Source organism: Orbicella franksi, chromosome 1 (genome assembly GCF_964199315.1).
Source record: "Orbicella franksi chromosome 1, jaOrbFran1.1, whole genome shotgun sequence".
Lineage (NCBI taxonomy): Eukaryota > Metazoa > Cnidaria > Anthozoa > Scleractinia > Merulinidae > Orbicella > Orbicella franksi.
In genome coordinates this window covers 29,722,366-29,750,318 of record NC_138145.1, presented here as the reverse complement: position 1 = coordinate 29,750,318, position 27,953 = coordinate 29,722,366, and the positions used below count along the sequence as shown (strand labels likewise).

General features: G+C 39.8%; 1 protein-coding gene across 1 annotated transcript; it reads right to left on the bottom strand.

The window, feature by feature from the left end:
• Window positions 1-39: 39 nt before the first annotated feature.
• Window positions 40-27,943, bottom strand: LOC145501806 (myosin-IIIb-like). The gene is made up of 32 exons (XM_081481199.1): window positions 27,366-27,943; window positions 27,165-27,230; window positions 26,277-26,407; window positions 24,738-24,840; window positions 24,149-24,251; window positions 23,445-23,601; window positions 22,537-22,639; window positions 21,647-21,769; window positions 21,030-21,138; window positions 20,274-20,393; window positions 19,942-20,042; window positions 19,147-19,233; window positions 18,553-18,618; window positions 18,008-18,124; window positions 16,373-16,484; window positions 15,903-15,976; window positions 15,441-15,506; window positions 15,145-15,225; window positions 14,701-14,739; window positions 14,276-14,361; window positions 13,456-13,551; window positions 13,033-13,124; window positions 12,659-12,823; window positions 12,091-12,239; window positions 10,856-10,962; window positions 9,964-10,062; window positions 9,529-9,618; window positions 8,813-8,930; window positions 7,985-8,032; window positions 7,805-7,858; window positions 4,631-4,756; window positions 40-2,559 (listed from the first exon to the last, which is right to left on the bottom strand). The coding sequence occupies exons 1-32, from the start codon at window positions 27,474-27,476 to the stop codon at window positions 2,542-2,544; spliced, it is 3,117 nt and encodes a 1,038-aa protein (XP_081337325.1). The 5' UTR covers window positions 27,477-27,943; the 3' UTR covers window positions 40-2,541.
• Window positions 27,944-27,953: the final 10 nt, after the last annotated feature.

Genomic DNA, 27,953 nt, shown 5'->3' with positions numbered 1-27,953 from the left:
CATGGTTTAATTGTTAGCAAGATTACTTAAAATTCTCTAAACAAAGATATCACAATAAGCGGCAATTATGGTCAAGTCGATTAAGACTGCTTTCCACATAATCGCGACGACTATCGGTTTCCATACCATCGCTACGATCGTCGAGGTACAAACTTACCCTTAAATTTAAGGAAACGTGAAAATACTAGTTTATAAAGGTAGAAAAATACCAAAGAGATAATAATAAACCTTAACCCTTAACCGTTTTTAACCATTTAATCAGCTTTTTTGGTTGTCGCGAGGCTAAATGGGCCTAAGTTTTGCTAAAAGGCTATGTTTTACCAAAATGATCGATTTCTCGAAGATTAGGTACAAAATTGTGCAATATTTCAATTTGGTGCATGCGCATAAGACAAAATTTGGAATTTTTGCCATTATCCGTTCTCAATTTTTTTTTCTCGGCCCTCTCCTCTTTTCCTCGGCCCTTTTACACTCGCTACCTTTTGGGTTGCATATTCTTTCTGGCTGCTGTAAAAAGTTGGGTGTTAATTATGGGCAAAACCTAGAAATGGACCTTGATCAATTATAGGCATAGTGGACCATTTTACCACCATTTTTGCACCAAAACTGATAACGTTGCTTTTCAACTTGCTACGTCTGAATGTCGTCGATATCCAAAATCGACCGTTGTACTGAAAGGTCTATCCTAGCTCTACTATCCGCTTATCAATAATATCTGGTGACATTTAAATTGATGACGTCACAAGTGGTGCAAAGAGCACGACCATAAATTACGCGTATATGCGTAACTGGTAACCAAAGGGTTAAAGGAACAAGCATGGTTAAGGATTGAGAAGACTGACATGGATTACAAACAAGGAACTTAAAAAAAAAAAAAAAATTAGTCGTAAGTTTACAAGATGCGCAAACTTGACGTAGCTCCTTCAGAGTATGTCACAACCTCGTTCCCAGGGTCCTCTCTCTTCCTCCCTCGAGAAAGTAGGGAGGAAGAGAAAGGACCCTGGGAACGAGGTTGAGTATGTCAGCGATCGTTGAGGCTGCAATCGCTGGAAAGCGTTTTCCAAATGATCTCAATGATCGCTGAACGTCTTTTGCAGCGATCGTAGCGATTACATGGAAACCAGTCTTTGCCTTCACAAGCTTCAACAAGGCTTTCTACTATTATCTTGATTGAATATTCCATGCAACAAACACATGAAGGTGTTCAATACTGTAGCTCCTCCGTGATATACATATGTAGCTGTAGTTCGTATAGTGTGATCGTCCGGGTGAGGGTAGTGAATAGTTTGTGAGTGGACGGTGTTATAAGTCTGGTCCGTTGAAAGTGTTTGGTCAGTTTAGCCATGATGCTATTGGCTGTGAGTCTCGTGTAAAGTTTGTCACCAGTCATTGGTAGGTTGTAGTAAGTTTCGTTCAGTTAGAAATGCGAAGGCTTTCGGTCGGAACGTCTTGTTCAAGTTCATATTAACGTTGTATTTAACAGCACTTTCAAATCAGCGTCAGGCACCTATAATATTTTACGTGTTGGATACTATTGTCCAATCAGAACACGGCATGAGCACTTCGACAGTGCGTACCATAGGTTGTCGACATGACGATAAGCGATGTTGCTAAGCAACCCGTGAAGAAAACTGTTGGCTCCCTCAGATTTTGTAGCTGGTACTCCGACTCATGCCCCACTCATTCAAATAGGAACACCCAAGTTTCTATGGGAACTTACTCAATTAAAAAGACGAGTTTACACTGTAGAAAACAGATATTTATGTTCTACAGAAAGCAGAACTTTACTAATAAGAGATTTTCCTTTTGTCAAAGGATAAATATTGCTTAATTCTGAACATTAAAACCAACCGACCATCTATAATGAGTTTTATTCTATGTGACATCTTTTACAATAGAAGTCGCGTTAAATTCACTATAAATTTTTCCTGAAAAAGTCATTATGAAAATGTCCTATCTGCAGAATTTTTTTCTCTGAAATTTACCATACCCCGCAAGAAAACATTATTTCTGAGCGCTTATCAGGAGGCCTGCTCCTGATGTCGCTTCTAATGCTAATTTCTAATTTACTCGTTTTTTGAAATATTCCTAATTTAAATTAAATAACAAATAGTGTTTCGTGACGCTACGAGCGTACGAACTACTCAAACAAATATGTCCAGTTACTAGGTCATTGCTATGGTTACACGCATGTTTTAAATTACTAACTTTAGTCCAAAGATCGGAACCCGTCAATATTTTAGTAAAAAAAATCCAATCTTCAGACGTTTGTTGGTATTTACGTAGATGTGCGAGAAGATCTAGGAACGACATAAGTCCTCCAAGGAATGTGATGTGTGTTAAAAAATTACTTAACAGACTATTTTAGCCTCAGAACGCTGACGGAGAATATTAAAACGAAGCAAAACTATGCTGGGAATCCCAGCTGGCTGACGGATTACTGACGGATAACTGACGGATAACTGGCTGATTACTGGCTATACATTAATTAGTATAAATACGAAGACTCGAAACTATAACTTTGAAGGTTTCATTCCATGATCAGCGAAGTCTGGTTCCCTAAAGTAAACCAAAAAGAAAATCATTGTAAAGAAAAGAAAGGAGAATTATGTCCGAGCAAAACATGCAACCCGTGACAAACATTGGTGACCTGCTTTTGGTTTAACTGCTGTGGGCTGGAAAAACATGCCACGTTCGTTGTGCTTGAAAAATGAAAGATGTAAATTTTTCCATCAATCGCAGGAGAAAGTAGAAGCAAACCCAGCCGAAAAAGTAGGCAATTACTAACGACAGACCGCTTGAAACTCGCTCATCAGTGATCTGATCGCACTTGCCGGTCAGAGTAAATGACTGTCAAAATTCCCAAAATATATTATCTCTAAACGAAATTTTCCCTCACGAGTTATTCAACGTAAGTCTACGACGGGACGCGCCCCGTTTGTAAGGACGCGGGTGCCTCAAGTTTACGCAGGGATGCGCCACGTTTCTCCTCAAGTCCACCACGTTTAAATAGAGGTACAAAGGTTTATTTAGGAATGCGCGACGTTTATATGGGGATGCCACGAGTTTACGTAGGGATGTGCCAAGTTTAAAACGGGTTCCCCAAGTTTACGCGAGAATGCGCCACGTTTTCATTTGCGGTGCGCCACGTTTCTGTAGGGATGTGCCTTTGGGACATTTTTCATTTGTCAATTTGGACCATGAGGAAAACAAGTGATAATACTAATACTCTAAAAACGTTCGGATGGGAGGGGGGGGGGGTACTCCTTTATATGGGCTATATAGGTATGTGCAGCCCCAAAGGGTATGGTTTTTTCAGCCATTTTGGTCATAAATAAGGTGTCGATTTGAGCTGATTTTAGCCATTTCGGTCATAAATAGGGTATGGATTTTGCACTCTAGCCTTGATATGGGTATGTTTTTGAGAAGAAGCTACTTTTTCATCATTATCGAAAGAAAATCAGCAAAAGCCCTTCACGAATTATGTTAACTGTAATTTAACATTGGTCTGAACTAGGGAACTAATTAGGGAGTTAAGCAAATCACTACGGCTGGTGCTACTACGGCTGCCGTGACTGAAAAGGTCTGGGGAGAGTACGTCTCGGTGGTTTGCCAAATTTTATGTTTAGCAAGCAAAGCGAAATACAAAGATGAAAGAAACATCGGCTGAGGGGTTTAGAATCTCTTTTATTTAGTTTCCCACAGCCAAATGGCTTCGCTCAAAGGACAACGGCCGTTATTCGCCTTCCTAGGACGAACATGCAGATTATTTCTGAGCGAAAGCGAATGCCATACACTTTGTACCATAACAATTTGATGGATGAAATATACAATTTCAGAGACAAATATCTCAAAGAATATCAAGCGAAGAACACAAATATCAATACTTAAAGAGGCAAAATAGCACCGTATAGTTGTCCGGATATAAAACATCTTGACTAAACCCTCAAAGCAAACTTAACCGAAGAAAAACAACCTCGTGCTCAACACGAATATTTCACTTGACTCACTTCGCCATTCCAACACCTTTGCCAAAACTTATCGTAACTTCAGGATACTGATTTACAAGCTTATGAGAGGCAATCTTTGCCACTACGGTAAAACATCCCGACTCGCGTGGTCAGATTTCACGCTACGGCTGGATGCAACCAACGTACATGCGCAGTGTCTCATTTTGGGGGAAATTTACTTCCGGCAGCCGTATCAGCGCCAGCCGTAGCGATTTGCTTAAACTCCCTATTGTAACACAGGTCTGAAACAGGGTTTTGATTTAAGGGCCAGGTCACAAATAGGGTTTTGAATTTTTGGTCAGGTCATAAATAGGGTGGGGAATATCGCAGATAGGGTAAAGGCTTTGGGAAGCGAGCCGCACACCCCCACCCAATTTTTCTGGGAGTAACCCCCGGCCCGGGGGGCGGGGGCAGAGGACCACGCATTAAGCTGCTTGGCTTGTCTGATGTCGGATCTCTAGCTTGCTCAATAAATGTACCGGACGTCATTGTAAGGGCATTGCCCTTTTGCCGCAGTAGCATTCTTGCTATCAATTAGGTTTTGCTAATACTCTGTTTGTCAGGAGACGTTCCCTCAGGAAATGTAATCAGGGAGCATGATATTGGCCTTTGTTACTTACCTGGTAGTTTCGTGCAGGGAGAGGTGGTGGTAAGGTTTCTTCCTTCACCTTAGGAGATCTAGGAGACTTGGGAGGGAGGGGCGGGGCCTCATCGTCCCAATTAACAGTACGAACTCTAGAAACTTCCTATAAAGAAAAGAGAAATACAAATCTCATGTTATAAATAGAGAAGAGCATACAATTCATCGGGTTAGGCAAAGCATCACCAGAATTGTCTCAATAGAGAAGTTAAGAATGACGTTTATGGCAAAAATGAAACTTTTTGCTGTTCCTGTTTAGCCGTTTGAGAAACGCATTGTTGGCTCCTGACTTTAATGAGAATATTTTCTGTGAATAGGAGAACTTTTTTGTATTTTTGTGTTGGATTGAATTAAGGATAAGTGGATGCCAAAAAAAGATGAGAGGCAATTCAGTTCCCGTTTGTCGTAAACGTCATTTTTAAACCCTCTAATTCTAAGCTGCTTCGTCTCAGTGCGATCAATAGTGATATTCACACTCCATATCGATAAGTAGTAAGGAGATTTGATAGTTTGAGTTTGGAGAAAAGCGAGAACTCTAAATTGGTAGGGCTGTAAATGGGCGATTTCCGAGTTTCGCTTGTGCCTCTGTTTCAAAACGAGTCTTCGTGCAAAACCTGTCGTATGAAACTGCGTTTCTTTGGCATGAAAATTAACCTGTAGGGGGAACACATTTTCATATGAATTGTTTCGCACGGAGACTCGTTTTGACACAGAGGCAAAAGGCAAATCGGAAGTGGTCTCTTGGTATGACTGTGACGTAACAGGCCGCCCAAAGTTGGTAAATAGAGTGAAAAAAAATGTACCAAATTAACACAATTTGCCGAAACGCCAAGAAGTTCTCGATAAAAACAAGTTCTTCCTACTAAGTGCTATAAGAAATCCGGGGAGGCCTGTGGGAAGAGCTGCTATGTGAACACTAGAACTTAACAAAAAGTTATTTCACAAACAAGCTAACAACCTGGCATCAAGTAATTAAATCGTTAGTTAGTTTATGCACAAGGCAAATTATAAATTAAAAATATATTATTATTATTATTAGTATTATTATTATTATTATTATTATTATTATTATTATTATTATTATTATTATTATTATTATTATCGTCCTCACGTAATGTTTGCTTAGAGTCCTTAGGACCGAGACCAAACCATGGTCCTGAGGCACTAGGGGATAGCCAGTTTTTAGCTTGATAGCACCCTCCTCAAAATGTGTCCTGCACCTAGCAAGGTTATCTTTTGTAATTCACTGATGTTTATTTAGCCGGGAATTGTTCCAAGATAAGTTTCTAGTCCCTTTCTGATAGCTCCAATGATAACTGGTATCGTTTCCGTTCTCATGCCTCACATTCGGCTTGTTTAGATTTCCAAGTCCTTATATTTGGATAGTTTTTCAGTGACTTTCATGGATTTGTTTTTGTCTAATGGTACTGCCATGTCAATAAATTTACAGGTTTTCGTTTTGTGGTCTTTTTTATTATTATTATTAATTATTAATTATTATTATTATTATTATTATTATTATTATTATTATTGTTGTTATAGTTCCGCGATGCAATCAAACTGCGCTACGATTGGCCGGTTGATGATATCCCCTCCACCTGTGTATGCGGTGATGCTTTTACAGTGGACCACGCAATGATATGCAAGAGAGGTGGATTCGTTACCCAACGTCACAATGAGCTGAGGGACTTAGAAGCCGAACTCCTGAATATGGTTTGTACCGATGTTGAGATTGAGCCTGTCCTGCAAGACATCTCGGGTGAACAGCTGGGAAGAGGTTCTAATCGAGCTCCAGATGCGAGATTAGATATTCATGCGCGCGGGTTCTGGGAGAACCAACGATCAGCATTCTTTGACGTGAGGGTTTGTCACCCTAATGCTGATTCGTATAGGGACCTAGAGCTCCAACAGATATACCGCAATGATGAGAACGAGAAGAAGCGCCTTTACGCGAGGAGGGTTTTGGATATCGAACAAGGAACTTTTACACCCCTTATTTTCACGTCAACAGGCGGCATGGGAAACGAGTGCTTGCAATACCATTCCAGACTGGTGCAGCTGATCTCCATCAAGAAAGGAGAACATTATGCTAAAACAATCTCCTGGATAAGACCAAGGACATCCTTCGCTTTACTAAGATCCGCACTAATCTGCCTAAGAGGTTCAAGAGCTAGAAGGAAAGCCTTTTGTGACTTTAAGAACATTGATATTGACGTTGAAACCCAGGAGGGAGCCATTATGTAAACACTGTTGAAATAGGTTTTAATAGTTTATTTCTTTTACTTACTTTTACCTTGTATATACCAATTTGTATGGAATATGTTAATTAATGTTATGATGATCATAGTAGTTAAGTATTAGTATTAGTTGTAGTAACCATGATATCATGATCAGATACGGAAACATGTTTTACAGGTTTAACAGACATCAAATTATGTAAATATTATAGCATTTTGTAAAGCTTAGCTCTAGTTTTTGTCACAATAAACACTCCTTTTTCATTATTGTTATAATAATTCATCTACAACCGCAGTTCGAATATGAATTATTTCCTATATACTTCACATCATTTCACTCCTCACGGGAAGATATGAACTCAATTAATTGACTCGCTCCCAATGTGTGGCTTCATAGCTCAGTTGGTAGAGCATCGCACCGGTATAGCGGAGGTCACGGGTTCGAATCCTGTTGAAGCCCTGATTTTTTTTTTTCAGGCGTCTTCTTTCCAATTGTTTAAATTGGAAAATTTACTGCGATGATCATTCTTCACCTTCACTTTCTTTTAATAATAATAATAATAATAATAATAATAATAGTAATAATAGTAATAGCAATAGCAATAGTAATAGTAATAGTAACAGTAACAGTAACAGTAACAGTAACAGTAACAGTAACAGTAACAGTAACAGTAACAGTAACAGTAACAGTAACAGTAACAGTAACAGTAACAGTAACAGTAACAGTAACAGTAACAGTAACAGTAACAGTAACAGTAATAGTAATAGTAATAGTAATAGTAATAGTAATAGTAATAGTAATAGTAATAGTAATAGTAATAGTAATAGTAATAGTAATAGTAATAGTAATAGTGATAGTAATAATAATAATAAAAAAGTGACAGGATATTATAACACAGACTAATTTTTCTAATCACCTGAGTTTCTCGCCTTGGTAACAATTCCACATAATCTGCCTCTTCTTCTGATTCCTACAAAAAAAATAAATAAACAGATGTGTTGATTAAACAGTCTAAACTAAAACAGTCTAAAGGTCACGGTAAGTTGGAGATAGAAATGTAAGACAAAAGGACACATGTTCCGTCAAAGCTACTAACCTGGCCGCATGGTGCAACTAGAATGTCTCCTTCTGTATTTATTGGTTCCTGTGTGATACACAAAACAAAAACAAAAGGAAATGTTTCACTCATATGGGTTGTCCCCTTCTATAAAGTCACATCTGACCTAGAGTTACAAGATATCAGAGACGTGGTTTCAACGGCAAGGTTGAGAATGAAACCCTAGTGTGTGACCATTCCAATAGAAAAAGAACAAGAACCCCCCTTGAATAGGTTATGTAGTTTAATGCGGCACCAAATCCGAAAACAACACAGGTAGAAGAGGAATCTTATTTGACCCTATTTTCAGTTACATTCATTACAAATGCAGGACAAATTGATCTTGTTAATAAAGCGTCTGTTCTGATCTGTTGAAATTCCATCCACAAGGCGAAAGCCGCATACAGCAATGACTGCGGGCGTATCACTAGGGGCCTTCATACCTTGTCGGGTAAGCTTCGCTTCCCAGGGTCGCTGGATTCTAAGCTGAATAAGACGTGCAGTGTAGGGATTTTGAAGCCGTCAAAAGTCGCTTTAACTTGTATGTCTGGATGAATCTAATGTTGATATATTGCACTTCAACGTACTTCCAAATGATAATTTCCGTTAAAAAGCTTAATTAATTTGTATTTTGACACTGTGCCAAACAAAATCTCGTCTAATTTAATAACACTTAGTCTATTCTTAATACCACTTAGCAACGCCTCTGCCAAAAAAATCTGCAGGCTCATTCAACTATCGTGCGTGGGTTTTCGACCATAACAATATGTCTTGTATCCGAATGTAAACCATGTAACAGAATAAACATGAACGAACTGAAGCTTGTACCTTCTTGTGCACAGTGACCATCTCCTTGAGAGACTTGTAGACTCGAGACATCCCAACGATAACAAACTTCCCAGAGCGAGTCTGGTCGATCATGTAGTGTTTACAGCGGGTCTTTCCCCTGAAAACGACAACCACGTGAGATAAATAAGGCCCACATGAGCAGCAATCAAGGAATTAAGCGCAAAAATAAGACATAAATACGAGGTTAAAAACACCCTCGTGGTATTGTGTGCACGGGGAGCAAACACGAGTAACGGATCTGCCTAATCGCGTTCTAATCTGAGTCTCCGAATGCTACTCCTCAATTCAACAATAACGCGAGGATGTTCTGGACATTTCTTCCTTACAACAGCGAAATGTACGGTGTCCAAGCATTTTTGAGAAAATGTAGGGCACGCAACAATCTCGAGAAGGATTTCCCGCCAATTGAATTTGTGAGTCCCTTATTTGGTTAGGTTTGAAAACGCATAACGTCATTTAGTTTAGAAACCTGCTCTTAGTTGAGGTTTCGGGCGGGGCGGAGATCTTACAAGACGCACCAGCTAAATGCCAGGTATGCCACAAAATCAAACAATTTAAAAACTATTTTCACGCAGACAGCAAAGATTGATGTTGCCCAACGAGATTCGGGAATGGCATCCTACTTGACCCCCCGCCCCTTCTTGCTCTCTCGCTCGTTGGTCACTACCGAATGCAAACAATGTAAGTCAGCTCACCTGTAAGACAGAGTGTAACCAAACCGACTTTCACTAACACGGATCAAGAAACAGCCCACTGGCTTGTTCGACAGCAGACGCTCAGATTCCCTGCAGACAAACAAACGCACACGGCTGGGGTGAAACAAAATTAAATCAAAGCAACTCTGAATTGCTGACATAATGGTTTCAAGTGTGCCATATGAGCAGAAAACAGTCAATCTCCTAATCGACAAGGAACGATCTTTTTATGAAAGATCAAAATCTAAGTTCTCTTTATAGTCTTATTCAAATTATCACCACGAGTGTGAAAAGGAATGCATAGATAATGGTAAGAAGAATTAATCTTTCAAGATCGGTCTCAAGTTAGTGTCTACTGACCAGAAGATACCCTACAAATAGAGTTAAGACGGTCAAAACAATCACATTTATGTAATTCATGCGGCAAGACTGCACCTCCTGGAAATGATGCCATGAAACCACTCGCTGAACATTCCACTTTCATCTTGTACAACTCCCTTGGGGGCCTGGGTCTTCTGAAACCACTGTACAGCACTGCCAAATAACGTATGCTGATATCATTAGTAAAACTAAACTAGAACTGGTTTACGGCTGAACTGAGGCTTACACCAACTCTGTTATCATGACTAACAGAAGGCTAAATTGCATTATTATTATTACATGGATGAGTTGTAGTTCACATGGACTGCGTTTAGACGTCGTGTAGAAAGCTGACTAGGTAACCAAGCAACCGACCTAACCTAGCAACCCACCTACCGACTGAGTCGACCAAACGCCTATGAGGCCGACTGGTCGACCGACCGACTTACAGACTGACCAGCTGGCCGACTCAATGACTGACTCACTGACCAACAGACCAACTTACAGACCAATTGACCAACAAACTGACTGCCTGACTGACAAATTGACTGTCTGCCCGACTGACTGACGGACTGACTGACTGACTGACTGACTGACGGACTGACTGGCTGGCTGGCTGACTGGCAGATAGACGGACGGACGGATGGACTGGCTGACTGACCGATGAACGGACGGACTGACTGACGGACTGAAGGAAGGACGGACTAACTGACTGACGGACTGACGGTCTGGCTGGCTGACTGACAGATGGACTGACGGACTGACGGACGGGCTGACTGACCGACGAACGGACGGACGGACTGACTGACGGAAGGATGGACTGACTGACTGACGGACTGACTGGCTGGCTGGCTGACAGACGGAAGGACGGACGGACAGACTCACTGATTGACGGACTGACGGACAGGCGGACTGACTAACTAACTGACACAGCCAGCCAGCCGACTATTGATTAATTGAGACATACGCTGCTTTGTTGGCCACGGCTCCAAATCCGCCCTTGATTGGGTGAGGTTGGCCAATAAAGACATCTTCCTCATCTTCTAGGTCATCCGTCAGAAGCTCATCATCAAGCTACAACGAAAAATAGAACATAACAATTAATTGCTACACAGCCGGGGCACAAACACTCTTTTACTCTAGATTTATTTCCTCGAGAATTAACTCAGCTCGTATTTTTCAGCGTAAAGTTGCTTAGTAACGTGAACAGGAAAACGTAGATGTGTCAAAAGCGGCTCTTGATCCCAGAGCACCCAAAAAACTGCAATGGGAGTTCGTTAGGTGCAAAAATGAAGACAATTTCAGTCGCAAAATAAGAACACAAAATCTTATTTGATCCGCCACCGTTCAAGAGGGTGAGCACTATTCAAAGCATATCAGGGACAAGTTGTAGTTCACAAAAAAATCAAATATCACAGTCTATGTACCACATCCTACGCTCTCGAAACTTAAAAAAGTAAACATACCGTAAATGATCTGATAAACGCCCACACTCAAATAAACGCCTCGTATCTAATAAACGACCCCTCCCCCCGAGATGTAAAGCAATTTGTAGTTTTTGAAAAATTTACGAGGACTTGTTTATTCGAAATTGCATGACAAAAAACATTTGATTACTTGTTAATAATATACATGAAATTTAATTTTAACTTCCTATCAGCATACTTTCCATGTATATTATTACGTGTGTAATTGTAGGAGTGATGAAGATAATCGGATATCCGCGAAGAGGGAAGCCGATTTGTTTGAAAGCACAAATAAGATTTCAGACCTAATTGGGTGACACAAAGAATCATAACTATTAATTAACAAATTTTGTGAAAAGAAATAAACAACAATAAATTGATTTACTTTGTCCTACAATAAACAGTTGAGCTTGTTTTCGAGACATGTGAAAAAGAAACCCATTCCAGTGCAACCGTCTATTAACTTAAATAGGGCGACTGCTAAGAACCAATCAGAATCAAGATTCTGTTTCAGTCGGTATGTCGCTAGTCTGTCCACAGACGTATTTTTTGCTGCTTTTTTTCTTTCCCAAGCCCCTCCCATTGCGTTTTGGCTCGTTCATATCCCACGCGCGGGGTTAATATTTTGCTAAGCTTGCGATCTCGACGAACTTAAGACAAAATAGAGGGTCTGTGGACAAGTTAGTATGTGGCGAGCAAATCGTTGTGCACGTTTGTGATCAACATCTTTGAATACCTCAATTTCTTCAAGGGACCCAAGACGTGTCTTAGGTGGTAGTCCCAGCGCATCCGGTGGGGGTGGTGGAAAGTCATCTTCGTCTTCCACAACAGGAGCGATTGGGAATTGCAACGAAATATATTTCGTATTTTTCTTCTTTAAGATTTCTAATGCAAAAAATTAAAAGCATGGCGTTATCTATGTAGTAAACGAGTTAAAACACGACTTCAAACTAAATTAAAATCGAACCGGATTTCAAAATTGAGAAAGTACAGGTTTGACTTTTGGAAAAAGATAGCTTTAAACTACAAAAAAATTCGTGGTAAATGAAAGCCCCAGGTGTTTTTTGAAAGGCCCGTAATTTCGGAAGAGCTTTCGAAGATAAAAATTAGCAAACACGGCTAGTTTCTTCTCGACACAAACTATGACTTTGATTAAAAATTGTCGTTTAACAAATGTTTTATCGCTATAATTGATGAAAATTCTGCAGCTACTGCTTCCATTTCCTTTGTGGAACACCACCACACGTCTCTGACAAAAGACTATATAAAGTAAGACTTTTGAATTACTGTAATGATAGTAATACCTTCTTTTTTTTTGTAGTCATGTTGCAGCAATTCTTCTTGACTGAGAAACAATTTATTTCCACAGACGCTGGAATATTGCAAAAATGTGGCGGCTTTCCTGGCGTTCATGATAGCTTCTTCCCGAAGTCGTTTACATCTTCGTCTCGCTAGGAATCCTCGAGCCACTTCAAAAAGGAAATAAAATGTTTGTGAGTTTTGCCACCTCGTCTGTAGAGCTCACTGTTTGATACAAATACATTGACTAGTATGAAAAGGAGTGAAACAAGAACACGAAAATTCAAAGGATAAGAGATGCAAGGGTTGGCAATATGCACTAAATAAATGCAGGTCTCTCCACAAAAGCGAGAGGTTGCTTCTTCATATTGACATGTACCTTTTTGTATTTTGATTACAGCTTCTTGAGCCTTTTGTAGATGCTCCACCAATTTTTCTGCGTGCCAGTACTTCAAAAACACCTTTGTACGTCTGAGAATTGAACGAAAGAAGTTTCACATAAGACAATCGATATAAAAGTTTCCTAGAATCGAACTGGAACTTTCGACCTCGAGTTTCGAAATAACAATTAGTGAAAAAAGGTTTCGAAAACTTTCGGTGTAGCTTCATGATCAAGAAGACAGCACATCTGGCCAATTTCCCACAGCTAAAAGGGCTGGTGTGAAGCTAGAAAAACGCGCCAGAGACTACTGTAAAACTACTTGCTCGATCTTGTGGCTCTTGTACTCTTTCCTCCTCCGCGCAAGTTTGTGAAATGTTTAAAATCATTGACATTCATTTTCATGTAATATATTCTTCTTACCCAATCTGCCAGTCTTTCAGTCGTGACTTTTTCAGAATCTGTCTGCAGCTCGCTTCACTGCCGGGTAATGTTGCTGAATACAACACAAGCTTGTATCTAAAAGACATGAAAAACAATGACATATGATTAGATGACAGTGAAAGAACATTGGCCCAGAAACTAGAAAAGGAAAGGTTAAGACATATATACAACGCTACAGTATACACCGGATGTTCTTTTTGTCTAGGAGCCATCAAGTTTTTTGATGCTCTGTCCAAAAATGTTGTAATGTAATACATTCGAGTACAGAAACGACGGAACTAAAAAGAACGAGACTATAGAGAGAAATGATAGTGACATCTTATGACAACTTACACAACGTGGTTCTGGAATTTTGACGACATAAAATACCGCTTCATGGGGCATGCAGAAAATAGCGCCTTGGCAAGTCAGAAGATTGTATTTCAGACAGAGAAAGGTTATTCGTTACATTGGGGTATATCAACAGATAACTCATCTGTAAATAACTCATCCCTCAGTAACCAAACAAATTCAGGCATCTACATGTAGTGGATATGGTACTCGCTTGGTAATTCCATCGTATTGCTTTCGAATCTTGTTGTAAAAGCATTTTCAAAACATGTTGAACAAGAATAGTCACGGCCACTTAAGTACGAGTATGTGTCAGGCATACAGAATAATTTTAAATGTTATGTTGAGCGCAAGTAGCAATACTCCTAGCCGCTTTATGGTATGAAAACCGGAGTTAAATGCTTTTGACAAACTCTTTGGGTTTCTTGTCGTCAGTTAACAATTGTTCTCTGTATAAACTGCAACTCACCTTTCCACAAAGTCGGCGAAAGATATCCTCAGTGCATAGCCCTCTCTGCGAATACGAGTGGTCTCCAACACACCAGTGTAAGCCAGCTAACCAATAACAAATCCAAAAGACAATTTTTAGCGTGAATACTCACCGGCTAAAAGTGCTCATTTGTCACCAGCAACGGAGCTTGTTCAAGTCCCTTACTCAACAGAGAGAGAGAGAGAGGGATTGATAGACAACCAAACCTGTGTTTCGCTGGAGACAAGCAATCTCACCTACCAACAGCGTACAGTTAGGCAAATAACCTAACGAATTTCGGCATTCATCATCAATCAAGCCATCTATTTTTGAGCTACATATACTTCACTTCATTATTTTCTCTGATTAATGCTAGTACACGTTCGATGACGGGATCATTTCCAGTGAACATTGAGATTTGTTACCTGTTCTTTCACGTACTTGAGATCGAGACTGTCGGATATCTGCAAACAGCACGATGAAAAACACATAGAACATTGTATAAGTCCTGCGATGTACAGGATCTCCAGTACAGTATCGGAGATAACAAATGGTAGCATAATAAGCCGTTGCCACAAAGAACAAGCACTAACATTTATAACAGTACTACTTAAGTGTCACCCTCTTTAAAGAACGTTTGATTAGTTGCTTGATTGATCGATCGATCCTCTAATAACTTTAAATTTAACAAAATCTAGCTCTGGCGCATTGTGAAGACAGCAATGTTCAATGTATTTCCTTGAGCAACATACAAGCTTCACGACTTCGTAACTCCGTCGGCGATTTCTTCGGGAGAAGAACCAAATAGCGAAACTAGTATACAGCTGCTAGTTTTCAAGTACAGTGGTAACAGAAATCAAGTCAGGTACCTTTTCATTGTTTGGCTTGATGCACCTGATGAAGTGCGGATTGGCAGCTGTCATTCTTTCCATGAGGATCCCTAAAGACGTCTTGTATGAGAGAGTAGGTTTTGATGATCACAAGTAATTTCTTTTATGATGCCACCACTATCTTTAAAAGGCACTACTCCAGTAAAAAACATAACATATAGTGGTACATGCAATCTGTCTAACAAGTCTAACACTGACATGAAAATCTCCGGCTTATCTACTACCAAACAACGAGCGATTCAGATTCTGATAACAATATGACAGAAAACACTTACCTTAAACTGCGCGCCAACAGTAGGTTTTTTGGTGGCAGGCATTCCTTGGCGCGCCTTACTCAGTCTCTAAAAAAAACAAGACCGTACAATGCCATGTAGAACTGTGGTAATAGCAACCAAAACGTCAAACAAACTGCAACGTTGGAAACAGACTTCTCCCATTGCACGCTTCAATCTCCTAGAGACATCCACGACCGAAGCCGAAAAATTCCATGCATTCCACACAGATGACGTAGCATTACAAAGATCTATCAAAAGCCTCTGATTGGTCGTAATTTGCGAGCGAAAAATAGTACCCAGGTGACAACCAATCAGAGACCATTAACAATCTGTCGTCATCTTACGTCATCAGTAAAGAATTTGTCGGCTTGAATTTCAAAAAAAGCACTCTCGCAGGAGATGCAAATAAAGATACGAAGAGCTCTGACTCTTGGGCTACTCAAGCACCTACTCATTTCTCACCTTAGTTCTTCTGACTATATTTCCTTTGCTTACTCGTCCTTGCAGAGCCAGTGTCCCAGTTCGAGTGATTGTTCCTGAAAGAGTTCAATTTGTGCGCTGGTTACGAACAAGGAATGGAGGACTTAAATATCAAAACCTACGCGTTACGGTTAGCGTCTCATTAAACTAATGAAGGCTTAAAAAGAACAGGCTGAAACGTATTTGTTTTACTCATCACGTCTTACTCCATACATGTTACTCAGTCAAGTAAACAATTCCTAAAATTAATATCATGTAATCTCTCACTAGATACAAGTTACCATAAACGCACACCACTATCTTAAGGATGGCGGAAATCTGAAAATGATGGTGTGTCATTTTAGAACAGTACGCAATAAATAAAGGGAAACGATCAGGACAAAACAAAGGCTACGAATGGTGTATCACCACCAGCAAAGTTACAAACACTGGCTCACATACATTATGCTTACCAGAAAAGACTGTGGCAATCAGAGGGTTATCGCTTTTCCTCAGCAGATCCATAACACCTGGTGGTAGGGTGTCACGGTTCTTCTCGAGGAATCCTGTGGCGTCATATTCAACCTGCGGAAGTCGACACAGAATCAAATACAATAACGCTGTTTCTCACTTCTCCCTGCCAACTCAAGGCGTCATCAATTTTCTCCTCACATCAAAAACATCTTTAACCGTGAATGTGTCGACATTTGTTACGTCAGGGAAGGTCGTGTCACTCAACATAGAGGACAGACCAAAATGTTCCCTGAGGCGAAGCCGAGGGGAACATTGAGGTCGAGGGGAAACAAAACTCACTGTTTCCTGCGGGACCAGTCATTAAGTGTTTTGTTATACCTCCCAACTCAAAAATAGAAAAAAAACTGCGAAGAAATCGTTTGCTTGACGCCGGCTGGCACACAAATTTGCCGCGGTTTCATGGAGCACGACCTGGTCACGTGCGAGTCGAAAGTTCAAGTTGTTGTTTCCCTAGGGAGTTAGTGAGTTTTGACCCACGACACGTGACACGTTCTCCTCCAACCGGAAAACGTATTTGAAATGACCAACGATGATAATTGGAATATATTACTATATAAAGAAGCTTATCATATCAAGCGTTCAGTACCATATTTGAACACTAGTTTAAAAGCCAGTAGCCGGAACTGTGCCTATTCTCTTGATGGTATCGTCTTTGTTTTATATTTTCACTAAATAAATGTACCATCTTGCAGTATTTAAATTTCTGCTACCTGCATGTCACCTCAGTCTGAAGATGATATAGAATTATTTCGAAATGTTACAAGTACATCAACGATTCCTTGCATTTGTTGCCTGTATTATAGACACAATACATTTACTCGGTATTACATTTATTCTGTATTTGAGTAAGGAGGTATAACAAAATCAATTCATCTACGCCGAGGTAAGAGGGGTTTTCCCATGAGAGTAGCTCTTGAGAGTCGAAAGCAATATGCAGCTTTGCGATTGGTTAAAAATCACGCGCCACTTGCTCATCCAATCAGAAAACAAACCAAACCAATGACCAATCGCGACCCGTTCATAAAGCGGTTTTCGATTGAGTGTTTTTGAACCAAGACTAAACCAATTAGTTACCAATTAGACTACTCAGCCAATTTCAAACTGTATTAAAAACCAAAGTAACTCCCTGATTACTTTCGACACTCAACTGAATACCGCTCGAAACTTTTTCCGGCCCTTTGTTTAGTAAGGGTAATATTAACTACTTATTAACCGTGAGTGCGTGAGTAAGGTCTTTTCGGGAAAATCTAAGAGCGAGACCTCGCCGAGACCTTGCCTCAAGCAGAGGTTTGAGATTTTCCCACAAAGACCGAACGTTCGAGGTGAATAAGAAGTTTATTATATGGCTTTTTGCTTGTTTTTACAGGCCCGTAATCGGCCCTTGAGCATTACGGGAGAATAATGCCCTAGTTATTAGCCAATCAGAGCGCGCGTTATATAGGCTACAAACGCAAGTCATATATTAATAAATACGAATAAAGACAAAGCCCTGTACATAGCGTTACTGGCAAACACAAGGTAGATAAAATGTTACCTAGGAGAAAACGATCAACCTAACAGCTATTATCTCCTACCTTGCCAGCGTAGTGGCAAATCCCAAACATGTTGGTGTTAGAATGTTTGGACTTGATGAACACTTTACTCTTTCCACAATTCTGCGTCAATTTCTCCACAAATGAGTGGTCTGTGCTCTATGAGACACACAAAGAAAGCAATGTTAGTAGCTCTCGGCTCACAGTGGAATGACAGACTACAAGTTATAATTTTGATAAGTGGACGTGGGAGACAAGGAACTTGCAAAATGTTAAGCTGGAACGAAATGTCCAACAAAGACAACTGAAAAACGAAAAAGGAAATAAATGCCTCGCGATCTTGCAATGAATTTTCCGCCTAATGTGCTGGTACATTTTTAATGCTGATGTGAAGGAAAAAAACGTCGAATTTTTCAATCGTTATTACAAAACCTACAATGCATCTACAAAGTTGTTAGAGGGCATTGTTACAAAAAGCGTCGGAGCCTGTGTACTCCCAGATACAAATTCGTGAACGATAACTTAAGACAGAGAAAGAGACAACTCTCTCTTTTTACGTACTCTCTTGCAAAGGAGGCAGCACAAACCTGTGGGAAATGACTCTCTTCGTCCAGTAACGCTAACAGTCCGATGGGTTTATTGAAAAATAAATCCTGTGGACCATGAAAACACCGTTATTTTACTGACTTCCCACGGTATAACGATGCATACATAACAAAAATTTTCGGACGATTTTAATTTCGCACAAAAAAGGAGTCCGAAAATAAAACAGTCCTGAATTTTTAAGCGTCCGAAATTTTACAGTACAGTAATAAAATTTTAAGTAGCTCCAAAGCTCTAAGTTTCCTTTTTGCAAGTAACTCTAGCTGAGACACTGATTGAGACACATAACAGCATGTGCCATTTTCTCGTCGGTGTTACTGTTAAACCTTGAGTGAACAGTTAAAGTATCATTTTCACAGCTCTTTGTTTAGTCTAATTCGTGATTTTACGCGTAAATTTTTTAGCTATCTTTACGTTAAGTGTCCGAAATTTTTGTCCGAAATTTGTCCGAACTGAGATGAAAACTGTCCCAAAATTAAACGTCCGAAATGTTTTGCAATTAATGTAGATCGGTAATGATCAAGAAGGATTTAATCAGGCTGATCTGCGATGAAAAAGACGAACACAGATGAACTCACCAATACAGGTTTGTTGTCCGCAAATGTGACACCTGTCCAGTCAATGCCTTCCTTGTTATATTCTTCCTGCTCCCACATGAAAATGTGCTGCAAGGTGAAAACAATTTACAGTGAAATATCAATCCTGGTCAAAAACTAGAAAAAAACAATAAAAACTATAGTATTGAATATACCTTGTATCTGGTTGTAGTGCGTGTTCGTATCATAATGTACCAAGTCCATCAAATCTCAAAGTTAGCTCTCAAAATAAAAAAATCAGCATCATGGAGAAAATCATCTCCACGTGATTAATACTCTGAACAACATTTCAGCGAAGTTAAAAACTGAGGTTCTTTCTCCGAATCCAGTGATTATACAAAATGCATTGACTGTATTTTGTCTAAAGCGTGGAAATGAACGTTTACGTTGTACAGTGATTCCAGCAATCCACCAATAACATTTCAGGCCACAGGTAAAGCATTAGCTACCGAACGGAGACTAACGACATGCAGATCATAACGGATTTTAGTAGACACTAATAGTTATCTATTTATCCGTGAGTGCGATCGGCAATCGAGTTCGTCTTTGACTAGTTGCCAACAGAAACAAGTTCTCGCGCGCTTTAGCCTTGAAAGGGAAAAAACATCCTTTATATTTAGGTTTAATAAAATGCCCCACATATCCTTTATGGTATCAATTTAAACAATTAGACTGTTCGTTCTCCTCATTTTCGAGCGGTTACGCTTCGTTCATAGAAAACTAGAACTCTTAGTTTAATTTTCTGTCGTACAGTTGCGCTTCATCAGAGCTGTTTACCTGGTTGAAGAAAAACTGGAGTTGTTCATTGGCCAAGTTGATGCACGCCTGTTCAAAGCCGTTGTTCTCAAAATGTTCAAAACCAAATATATCAAGGATGCCTAGAAATAACAAGACATAGGGGCAAAGTTCTGTGAATCTTTATTCATTTGACAGTAATTAACCATGTCCCTGATGTTAAACTGCACGCCATTTCAATGTCGAGACATCATCAACCCTTCGGCTAGTCCAACAATAGACTGCAAGCAATACAAAGCTAAACCGAGAAATGCAAACAAGCCAACTTCGCATTTTGCAATCTACTCTGACCCAGGCCATCAAGCGAACTGTACCTATTTCTGTGACCTCTTCTCCTCTTGACGCCATTGGTGGAGCCAGAAGTTGATTCACCTTGTTGACGATCCAACCAAACAGACGGCCATACAAAGCTTTAGCTGTTGCATCTCGAACATCTGTGAAGTAAAACACACAGTCGCTCATCTTGTATAACATCTCCTGGCTCTACATGCTAGACACACTTAACTGAAGGAAGCAATTTTGCAAACTGGACATATACAAACTTGTGATAGGCTGACTACGAGTCAAAGAGTTAAACGTCATTGTTGGAAATAGCAACAGCAAAGTAAGATTGTAAAGCTCAGAAAAACAGAAACACCAAAATATTTGTTGAGTTTTCAGAGGGACAACCCTTAAACACGTGGTAAGATTAGGGGACATTATCGCGACCATTTTGCTCTTCTTCTGGTCCGTGGAAACAGTGTTAAATTATTACCGAGTACGTTCGCTTGTTCACGAAATGCTCCCAGAACACCAGCATGATAGACTATGAAGGTAATAAGTAAATTGTTGAGGGAAGAGTAAATTGTAATGAGTTTTTTTACGTTTTTTTCCCGAGACAGGACGGAGAATTCGAAAAAGGTTCCTAGACCGTTTCAATCGACAACTCGACAGCACAACCTTGTCAATGCGTAACCCACTATAACGTTCCTTTTACAGCTGTGGTACATCTGTAGAGTAATTTTCAACACAACTAGACCAGCATTTTCAGGTTTCCAGCAAAAAGAATGAGGTTATTACAACTTTCTAACCAATTGCCTGATGATCTTTCAGTCTTCTCTTAATCACACTGCCACGTGTTGTAGTTGTCGTGGACGTCAGCACCTCTGCTAGTTTCTCCGTGTCCACACCCAGGAGTTTCTGCCGCATAAAGAAAGGTAAATCAATTATTGGTCGCCCATTCGACTGGAAATAGTTTTTTGCAAGAAAGTTCGCTGAATATGATGATGAAAAGCTTGTATGCAATTTTTTGAAAAGTTCGCAAGCATTAGTACCGCTTTCCCACAACCTTATTACGAGGATTTACCACAAAACACACTAGTATAGTCTTGTATCAAACACTTTGAATTCATATTAAATCTGCACACAATGAAAGATGATGTTTTGTTTTTGTCCTACTTTAAATGCAATCAATGACTTTAATGAAGCTGTGCTTTCGTTCTTTTTTTCCAAGAATGTCCCAAACGTGAATGAGAGATGAGACATGAGAATGTCCGAAACATTATAATAGAATAACTATCTATTTCATTCAACCAACCATTTTTTCCAGTTGAAATGTTTTCAAGTTAAGCCTCAAGGATCCGCAAGGACTGAAAACCCAAATTTATTATCGTTTAGAGATTTCCAAGAAGTTTTAAGTGTAACAAACCGCAGATGTCCTCAAAGGTCCGTGAGCTTCTTTGATAATAGCGCCCTCATTTTCATCCATCTCAAATGCGATGTTACCCATGTTCAGCACACCACCAAGAACTGTAAACATATCTTGCTGCTCCTAAACATAAAACATCACAACAATCTCGAGTACATAACTGACTAAACAGCCTATAAAAAAACATGGTTTACAGTATATAAAAGAAAAGGCTGCCGTGTGGGTGGGGAAGGATGGTGTGAACTTCCCTCTTCAAAATCTCACACCTTTTATTCAGTTCCTGCCCCTTTCTTAGTAGCTCCTGCCTCATTGTGTTTTTCTATTGGAAATGCACTGTACAGAAAAAAAAATTTCCTATAGTGCTACATCCAGTGTCTCCCAAAGCTCAACCCCTGACGTCCTCATTCGTGAGAGGTGAACAATAGGGGACTGTGAAGGGTGGAGTACAGTTTGACTTTAATAGGTCCCACGTCACTATCATAATGATAGCTGTGAAGGCCCAGCAGGAGCCCTGAACAAGCTGGTAAATAGGGGCTCTATGGCAAGTCTGCAGAGGGCTAATCACCCTCTCAGATACAATCCGAAGAAAGGAAAAAAGGCCTTATGCATCCCACGTTCTTGTCACCTTGAAAATCCCATAACGATGAAATCTCTTTTCTAGCTTTGCATGGACTTCCCACACCCCTTTTTGATCTTCCCCTCTTCTCCCAAGCATCTCTAATTGGTTTATTCAAATGACTTAAAATCTTACTCTGCCAACCACAAGCAAAGATAGTAGAAAATCAGGCTACAAGGTTGTAAAAAAATCTTTATCAATAAAATGAAATGACGATCATGGGATATGACGAAGTATATGATAAAGGAAAGAGGAAAAGTTGCTAGTAATGTACCTCATCAAGGAAGCCCACCATATCCATAGCATTTAGTAGCTCATCAAACATTGATTTGTTTTTCTTTATTTTCTTCATACTTGCTGCTCCTTCAAACAGATAACTGTTCCAAAAAAAGCAACAACTAAAAATGCACATGTATCTGAACATATATATGCGTAAAACTATGCATTATGCGGTTGAACGAAATTTATGTCAAAATGAATCCAAACTACATGTAGTTTATTGACTTACTTTAATGTGTCTTAGGATTATGGAAATAAATTAGAAACACAGTAAAATTCAAATCATTAACTAGTTTGAAATCATTTAAAACCCAATTTAATTCTAAGCTACAACATAATTCAGTGTACATTGTCAGTTGCTACTGATGATGATGATGATGATGATGATACGTCATAACATGTCAGACAGATGTGAGTCCAATTCCTTTTCTGTTCATACTTGTAAGTGATATATTTATCCCCAGTACAATTACGTTAAAAAAAAAATTATGTTAAGTTTGATTCTTTTTTTTCTGTGACGTGTTTCGTCCAAGCTTAAGGAGGAGGTCTACATATGAGCCAAGTGGCTCATTAGCCCAGCGGTTATCTCCAGGTTCTATAGCATGAAGCGACTAGGAGCATTTCTACTTCCACCTGAATGCGATACTCAAGTCCATTGCAGGGTTACCCCTCCAGCATTAAATTTGCTGGTACCCATTTATACACTTGGGCGGAGAGAGGCACAGTGAAAGTAAAGTGTCTTGCCCAGTACCACAAAACAATGGCCCTGGCTAGGACTTGAGCCTGGACTGCTCGATCCAGAGGCAAGTGCACTAACCACGCTTCTTTAAGGAGGAGGTGCTTGGTCACCAAATAAACAGGACAAAACTACATAGAGAAGATACGATTCGTCTCTACTCTTACCTATATTTGTCTGGTCTGGTTAGTCCATACTTGTTTTGGTCATCAGTGGAGAGACCAGCAAACAAGTAGTAGAAGATATGAAAATTCCCCTCGCCACTGCTTTGTCGTACAACACGGGATTTTTCCAAAAGATACTCAGAAATCTTAGCACCAATGACTGAAAATTTCAGGACAAATGTGATTGGTATGAATAGAAAACAAATTATGTAAAACAATTTAATATGCACAACTAAATCTGAAATGATTTTAGATTATTGTGACAACTTTTAAAGATCACAAAGGAAAATAATAAAGGTAATGACTAAATCTTGGGGGAAACATTTTAATGAGAACCGTGATAATGAACAAGAACAATGATTGCCTAACCAACCAAACAATATCACTGAACAATCACCAACTGTCAGAATTTGATGGTATGGTCTACTCCCTGACTCACTAGCCAGGCATACATCCTTGAATCTGCCAACAAACCTGCCTGCCTTCTGACCAACCCACCCACCTAGACCCTTACCAATGTACCAACTGATGTACCAAAGCAAGGAAGGAAACAGGGAGAAAGAGGGCTGTACATTACATTTGAGCCAATGAAGAAACAAAATCTGAACAAAAGAACAAGAAAGCTTGCGTAAAGCACATGTGGTATGAAATGAACCAATGCCTGGACAGACAGACAGACAGACAGTCAGCTGGATAGATTTTCTTACCCATGCCTTGCTGGAATTTCAGCTGAATGTACTTTCCAAATCTGCTTGAGTTGTCATTCATCAGAGTCTGAGCATTTCCAAAAGCTTCCAACAAAGGATTCACCTAATGGGCAAGTTATCAATTCCACTAAGATTAAAACTTGTCCAAGCAAGTTGTAATCCTTCTAGGGGCAGGTGTACTTGACTCTTGTTGTTTTTACAAATCATTCAATACACTTACATTGTGAAAGTCACTTGCCCAAAATATAGTGAGTACTGTGAAAACTGAAACGTCCCCAGCATTCACCATCCATTTGCTGCTGGGATTTCATTAACTTTTTCAGGAAAAGGGCCACTGGTTTTAACAGGCAGGAAAAACTTTTTGAACTGATCTTCACTGAAAGAAAAACTTTCTTGTAGGGGCAAAACCATCCTCAGAGCTGGTCAATTTGTCGGGCCTGTTGCCACCCATGTTGCTGGTATTCCTACAGTTGAAGAGAGGAACTGCACATACATGTACATTACAACACAGTGTCCCCTGCCACTGACTCAAAACTCAACCTCAAATCCAGAAGTTGCCTCATCTCAGTACACAAGGTAAGGCTAATACCTGCAGGATCTGCTGTTCCAACTGAGATGTTCCTTGTGATAATTCAACCAGCTGACTGATCAATAGTTTGGCTGATTCTGTTTTGCCAGCTCCACTCTCCCCACTGTAAAGAACATGCAGTGGTTAGTTGATTTTAAAAGTATCACTATATAATTATTGAGCTGTTTAGGACTTTAAGGTGGCTCAACTGGCCATGGCATTGAGCAACATAGAGTATTGTGCAAATTATTCCAGAAAATATCCATAGCCCCCACAAGGAATTAATAGGTCTCTGAAAATTCTGAGGGTAAGGATAGTTTCAGAACCTAAAATGTTTAAAGGAAAGCATCAAGCTGAACTGGAATTCTTGAAGGAATAGGAGGGGTGTTCCTGGATATTTTCTAGAAGGAATAGGAGGGGTATTCCTGGATATTTTCTGGAAGGAATAGGAGGGGTATTCCTGTATATTTTCTAGAAGGAATAGGAGGGGTATTCCTGGATATTTTCTAGAAGGAATAGGAGGGGTATTCCTGGATATTTTCTAGAAGGAATAGGAGGGGTATTCCTGGATATTTTCTAGAAAGAATAGGAGGGGTATTCCTGGATATTTTCTAGAAGGAATAGGAGGGGTATTCCTGGATATTTTCTAGAAGGAATAGGAGGGGTGTTCCTGGATATTTTCTAGAAGGAATAGGAGGGGTATTCCTGGATATTTTCTAGAAGGAATAGCAGGGGTGTTCCTGGATATTTTCTAGAAGGAATAGGAGGGGTATTCCTGGATATTTTCTAGAAGGAATAGGAGGGGTGTTCCTGGATATTTTCTAGAAGGAATAGGAGGGGTATTCCTGGATATTTTCTAGAAGGAATAGGAGGGGTATTCCTGGATATTTTCTAGAAGGAATAGGAGGGGTATTCCTGGATATTTTCTAGAAGGAATAGGAGGGGTATTCCTTGATATTTTCTAGAACAACACTTACTGCATGTATTTCTTTACTTGCAGAGTGAATTCGAAACAGCCCAGCCCCAGGCTACCTGGGCTACCTGGTTAATTGATTAAACTGGGAAGTGTTTTCCAAAAGGTGGTCTGCTGGTTTTAATTTGTGAGATGCTTGAATGATCAGTAGTTCATTCTAAAAGTTAAAATTTCATATCATTTTGTTCAGTATCTCTGCATGCATGAGCTAAAGAATTAAACTGAAGATCCTGTGTACTAAAGGCATCCATGGTCAAGTGTCAATGGATACCTTCGATCAACCCTCGATGGACACTCGATCAACATCTTAGTTGCTTGATCAACACTCTACACTATACACCCACACTCAATCGACAGTCAGTCGATAGTTGGCCAAGTGTCGACCAACTCATATATACCAATCAACCCTCAATGGCATGTCTGCAAAAATTAACTGACTCTTGAGCGACTGTCGACTTAGTGATTGTCAATGTTGAATGTTTATTGACTGAGTAGCCATCGAGATGTCAATCCATCGAGGGCAGCGATTGACACTCGACCACAGATGCCTTTAGTACACATGATCCAACTAATCTGCTCAGGATCACCTGATCACACAACACTGGCTTTTGGGACTTACTCCTCCAACACCCAACATCGCTTGATATGCTGAATCAGCAATGGCAAAAATATGAGGAGGCTGCAATGATTTCTGTGTCATCTTGTATCTATCTGCATTCTAACAAGAAAAAAAAGTTATGAAGCAGGTGTTTTAAAATAGACCAAGCTAGATAAAATGCATTTTTTAGGAAAGTGAAGTGCACACTCACTAGCACTGTCTAGAAAACATAAGTATATTTAAAACAATATTTCGGCTAACCAGGCCAGCCGATATATGTTTTAAATATAGGACATTGTGTCAGCCTTGCAGTAAGTCTTTGACTCCTCACCGTTTTCCAAAATCGATACCCTATTTATGACCAAAATGGCTGAAAAACCATACCCTTTGAGGCCACACATACCTATATAGCCCAAATAAGGAAGTACCCACCCCCCGCCCGGGCTACAGTAGCCTTAGAAGTTCAGTTAATTAACTTTTGTAAACTATTTCATGGCTGCATTAAAGGGTTGAAGGACAACGTACACTGTATGAAAGAAATTGTGCACGAAACATACGGTAGTGTCGGGGGCTCTATGGGAAATGTTTTTCCTGTTTTTGAGCTCCTAGGTTCCAACTTACTTAATACCGGCTATAAAAATAAAACTTGCAGATTAACTTAAGCTTTACTCATTAAGCTCAGATGTTGGATCGTTGAAACAACGCATTACATTAAAGCTTCCCCAAAAAGCTTCAAAAGCGTAGAAGCGTGGCACAAAAATCCTAATGAACTGACAATGAGAAACACCTTAAACAGACATAAGCACGAACAGGTGTTGAGCTGAGATAAACAATCTTTGAACAACTTCAAATATCATACAAGTTACTTCAAACTTACATTCTTGTGGTAAATTCCCAAGCGCTTGAATGGGTTGAGGGCAATAAGAATGTCACCGACATACGTCTGAAAATGTTCAAACAAGTGTACTACGTTCAGACCAAGGAATCAACTAATAACAAGCACGTGCAGATCAACATCACTGAATGCGAGCAAATCTTCATCTCACTGCATATCGACCATATCATTCCATTTACGTACATAGATAATATCTTTATGGTATCTTGCTTGCAAATCCTGAAGAATGATCTCCTCATTTAACTCTGACAATGTAGCTAAATCGTCAACACAACCTTTCTTGGCATTAGCCATTGTTTCCTGCCTTTTGAACGGTAGAAAAGTTCTACAACAGAGCTCCGAACATTTTGCCTCGCTTCTGCTCCTACAAGAGCGTGACTCTAACAGGCGGGAATTGCTTTACAGCTAGCTGTCACGCCACCTACTATGTTTGTTTTCCTGCTTCTTTGTTGTATAACGTCACAATGCATAGTGAAGCAAAATAAATATGTTCACAAATGTCATCACTGTAGCTCTTTAGGAAGGAAGTAGTGCAAGAACAGGAAATCAATTTCTAAGGTGAAAGTAAATCTTCTGTCTTAATCGCAGAACTCTCCAAACCTTGTTTCTGTTAAGTACCTGTGGCATGAGGGAGCATGCAAGTAAGTGTCATCCAAAGCCCTGCCTTGACCCCATGGACCTTTGCATTTCGTTGGTTACTGGCAGCACTGTGCTTGGTTATTTTGCAAAGTTTCGATGTGTAACCAGCCCACAACTACACACACACAGCAT

What these genes read in the sequence shown, in the direction of transcription:
- LOC145501806 (XM_081481199.1), bottom strand. Translation starts at nt 27,476, where the DNA reads ATGGCTAATGCCAAGAAAGGTTGTGTTGACGATTTAGCTACATTGTCA. An exon ending in GAAATTCCAGCAAGGCATGG is followed by an intron (nt 23,602 to 24,148) that starts GTAAGAAAATCT and finishes TGAAATTTTCAG; the next exon opens with TCATTGGTGCTAAGATTTCT. An exon ending in CGGACAACAAACCTGTATTG is followed by an intron (nt 18,619 to 19,146) that starts GTGAGTTCATCT and finishes CATGGTCCACAG; the next exon opens with GATTTATTTTTCAATAAACC.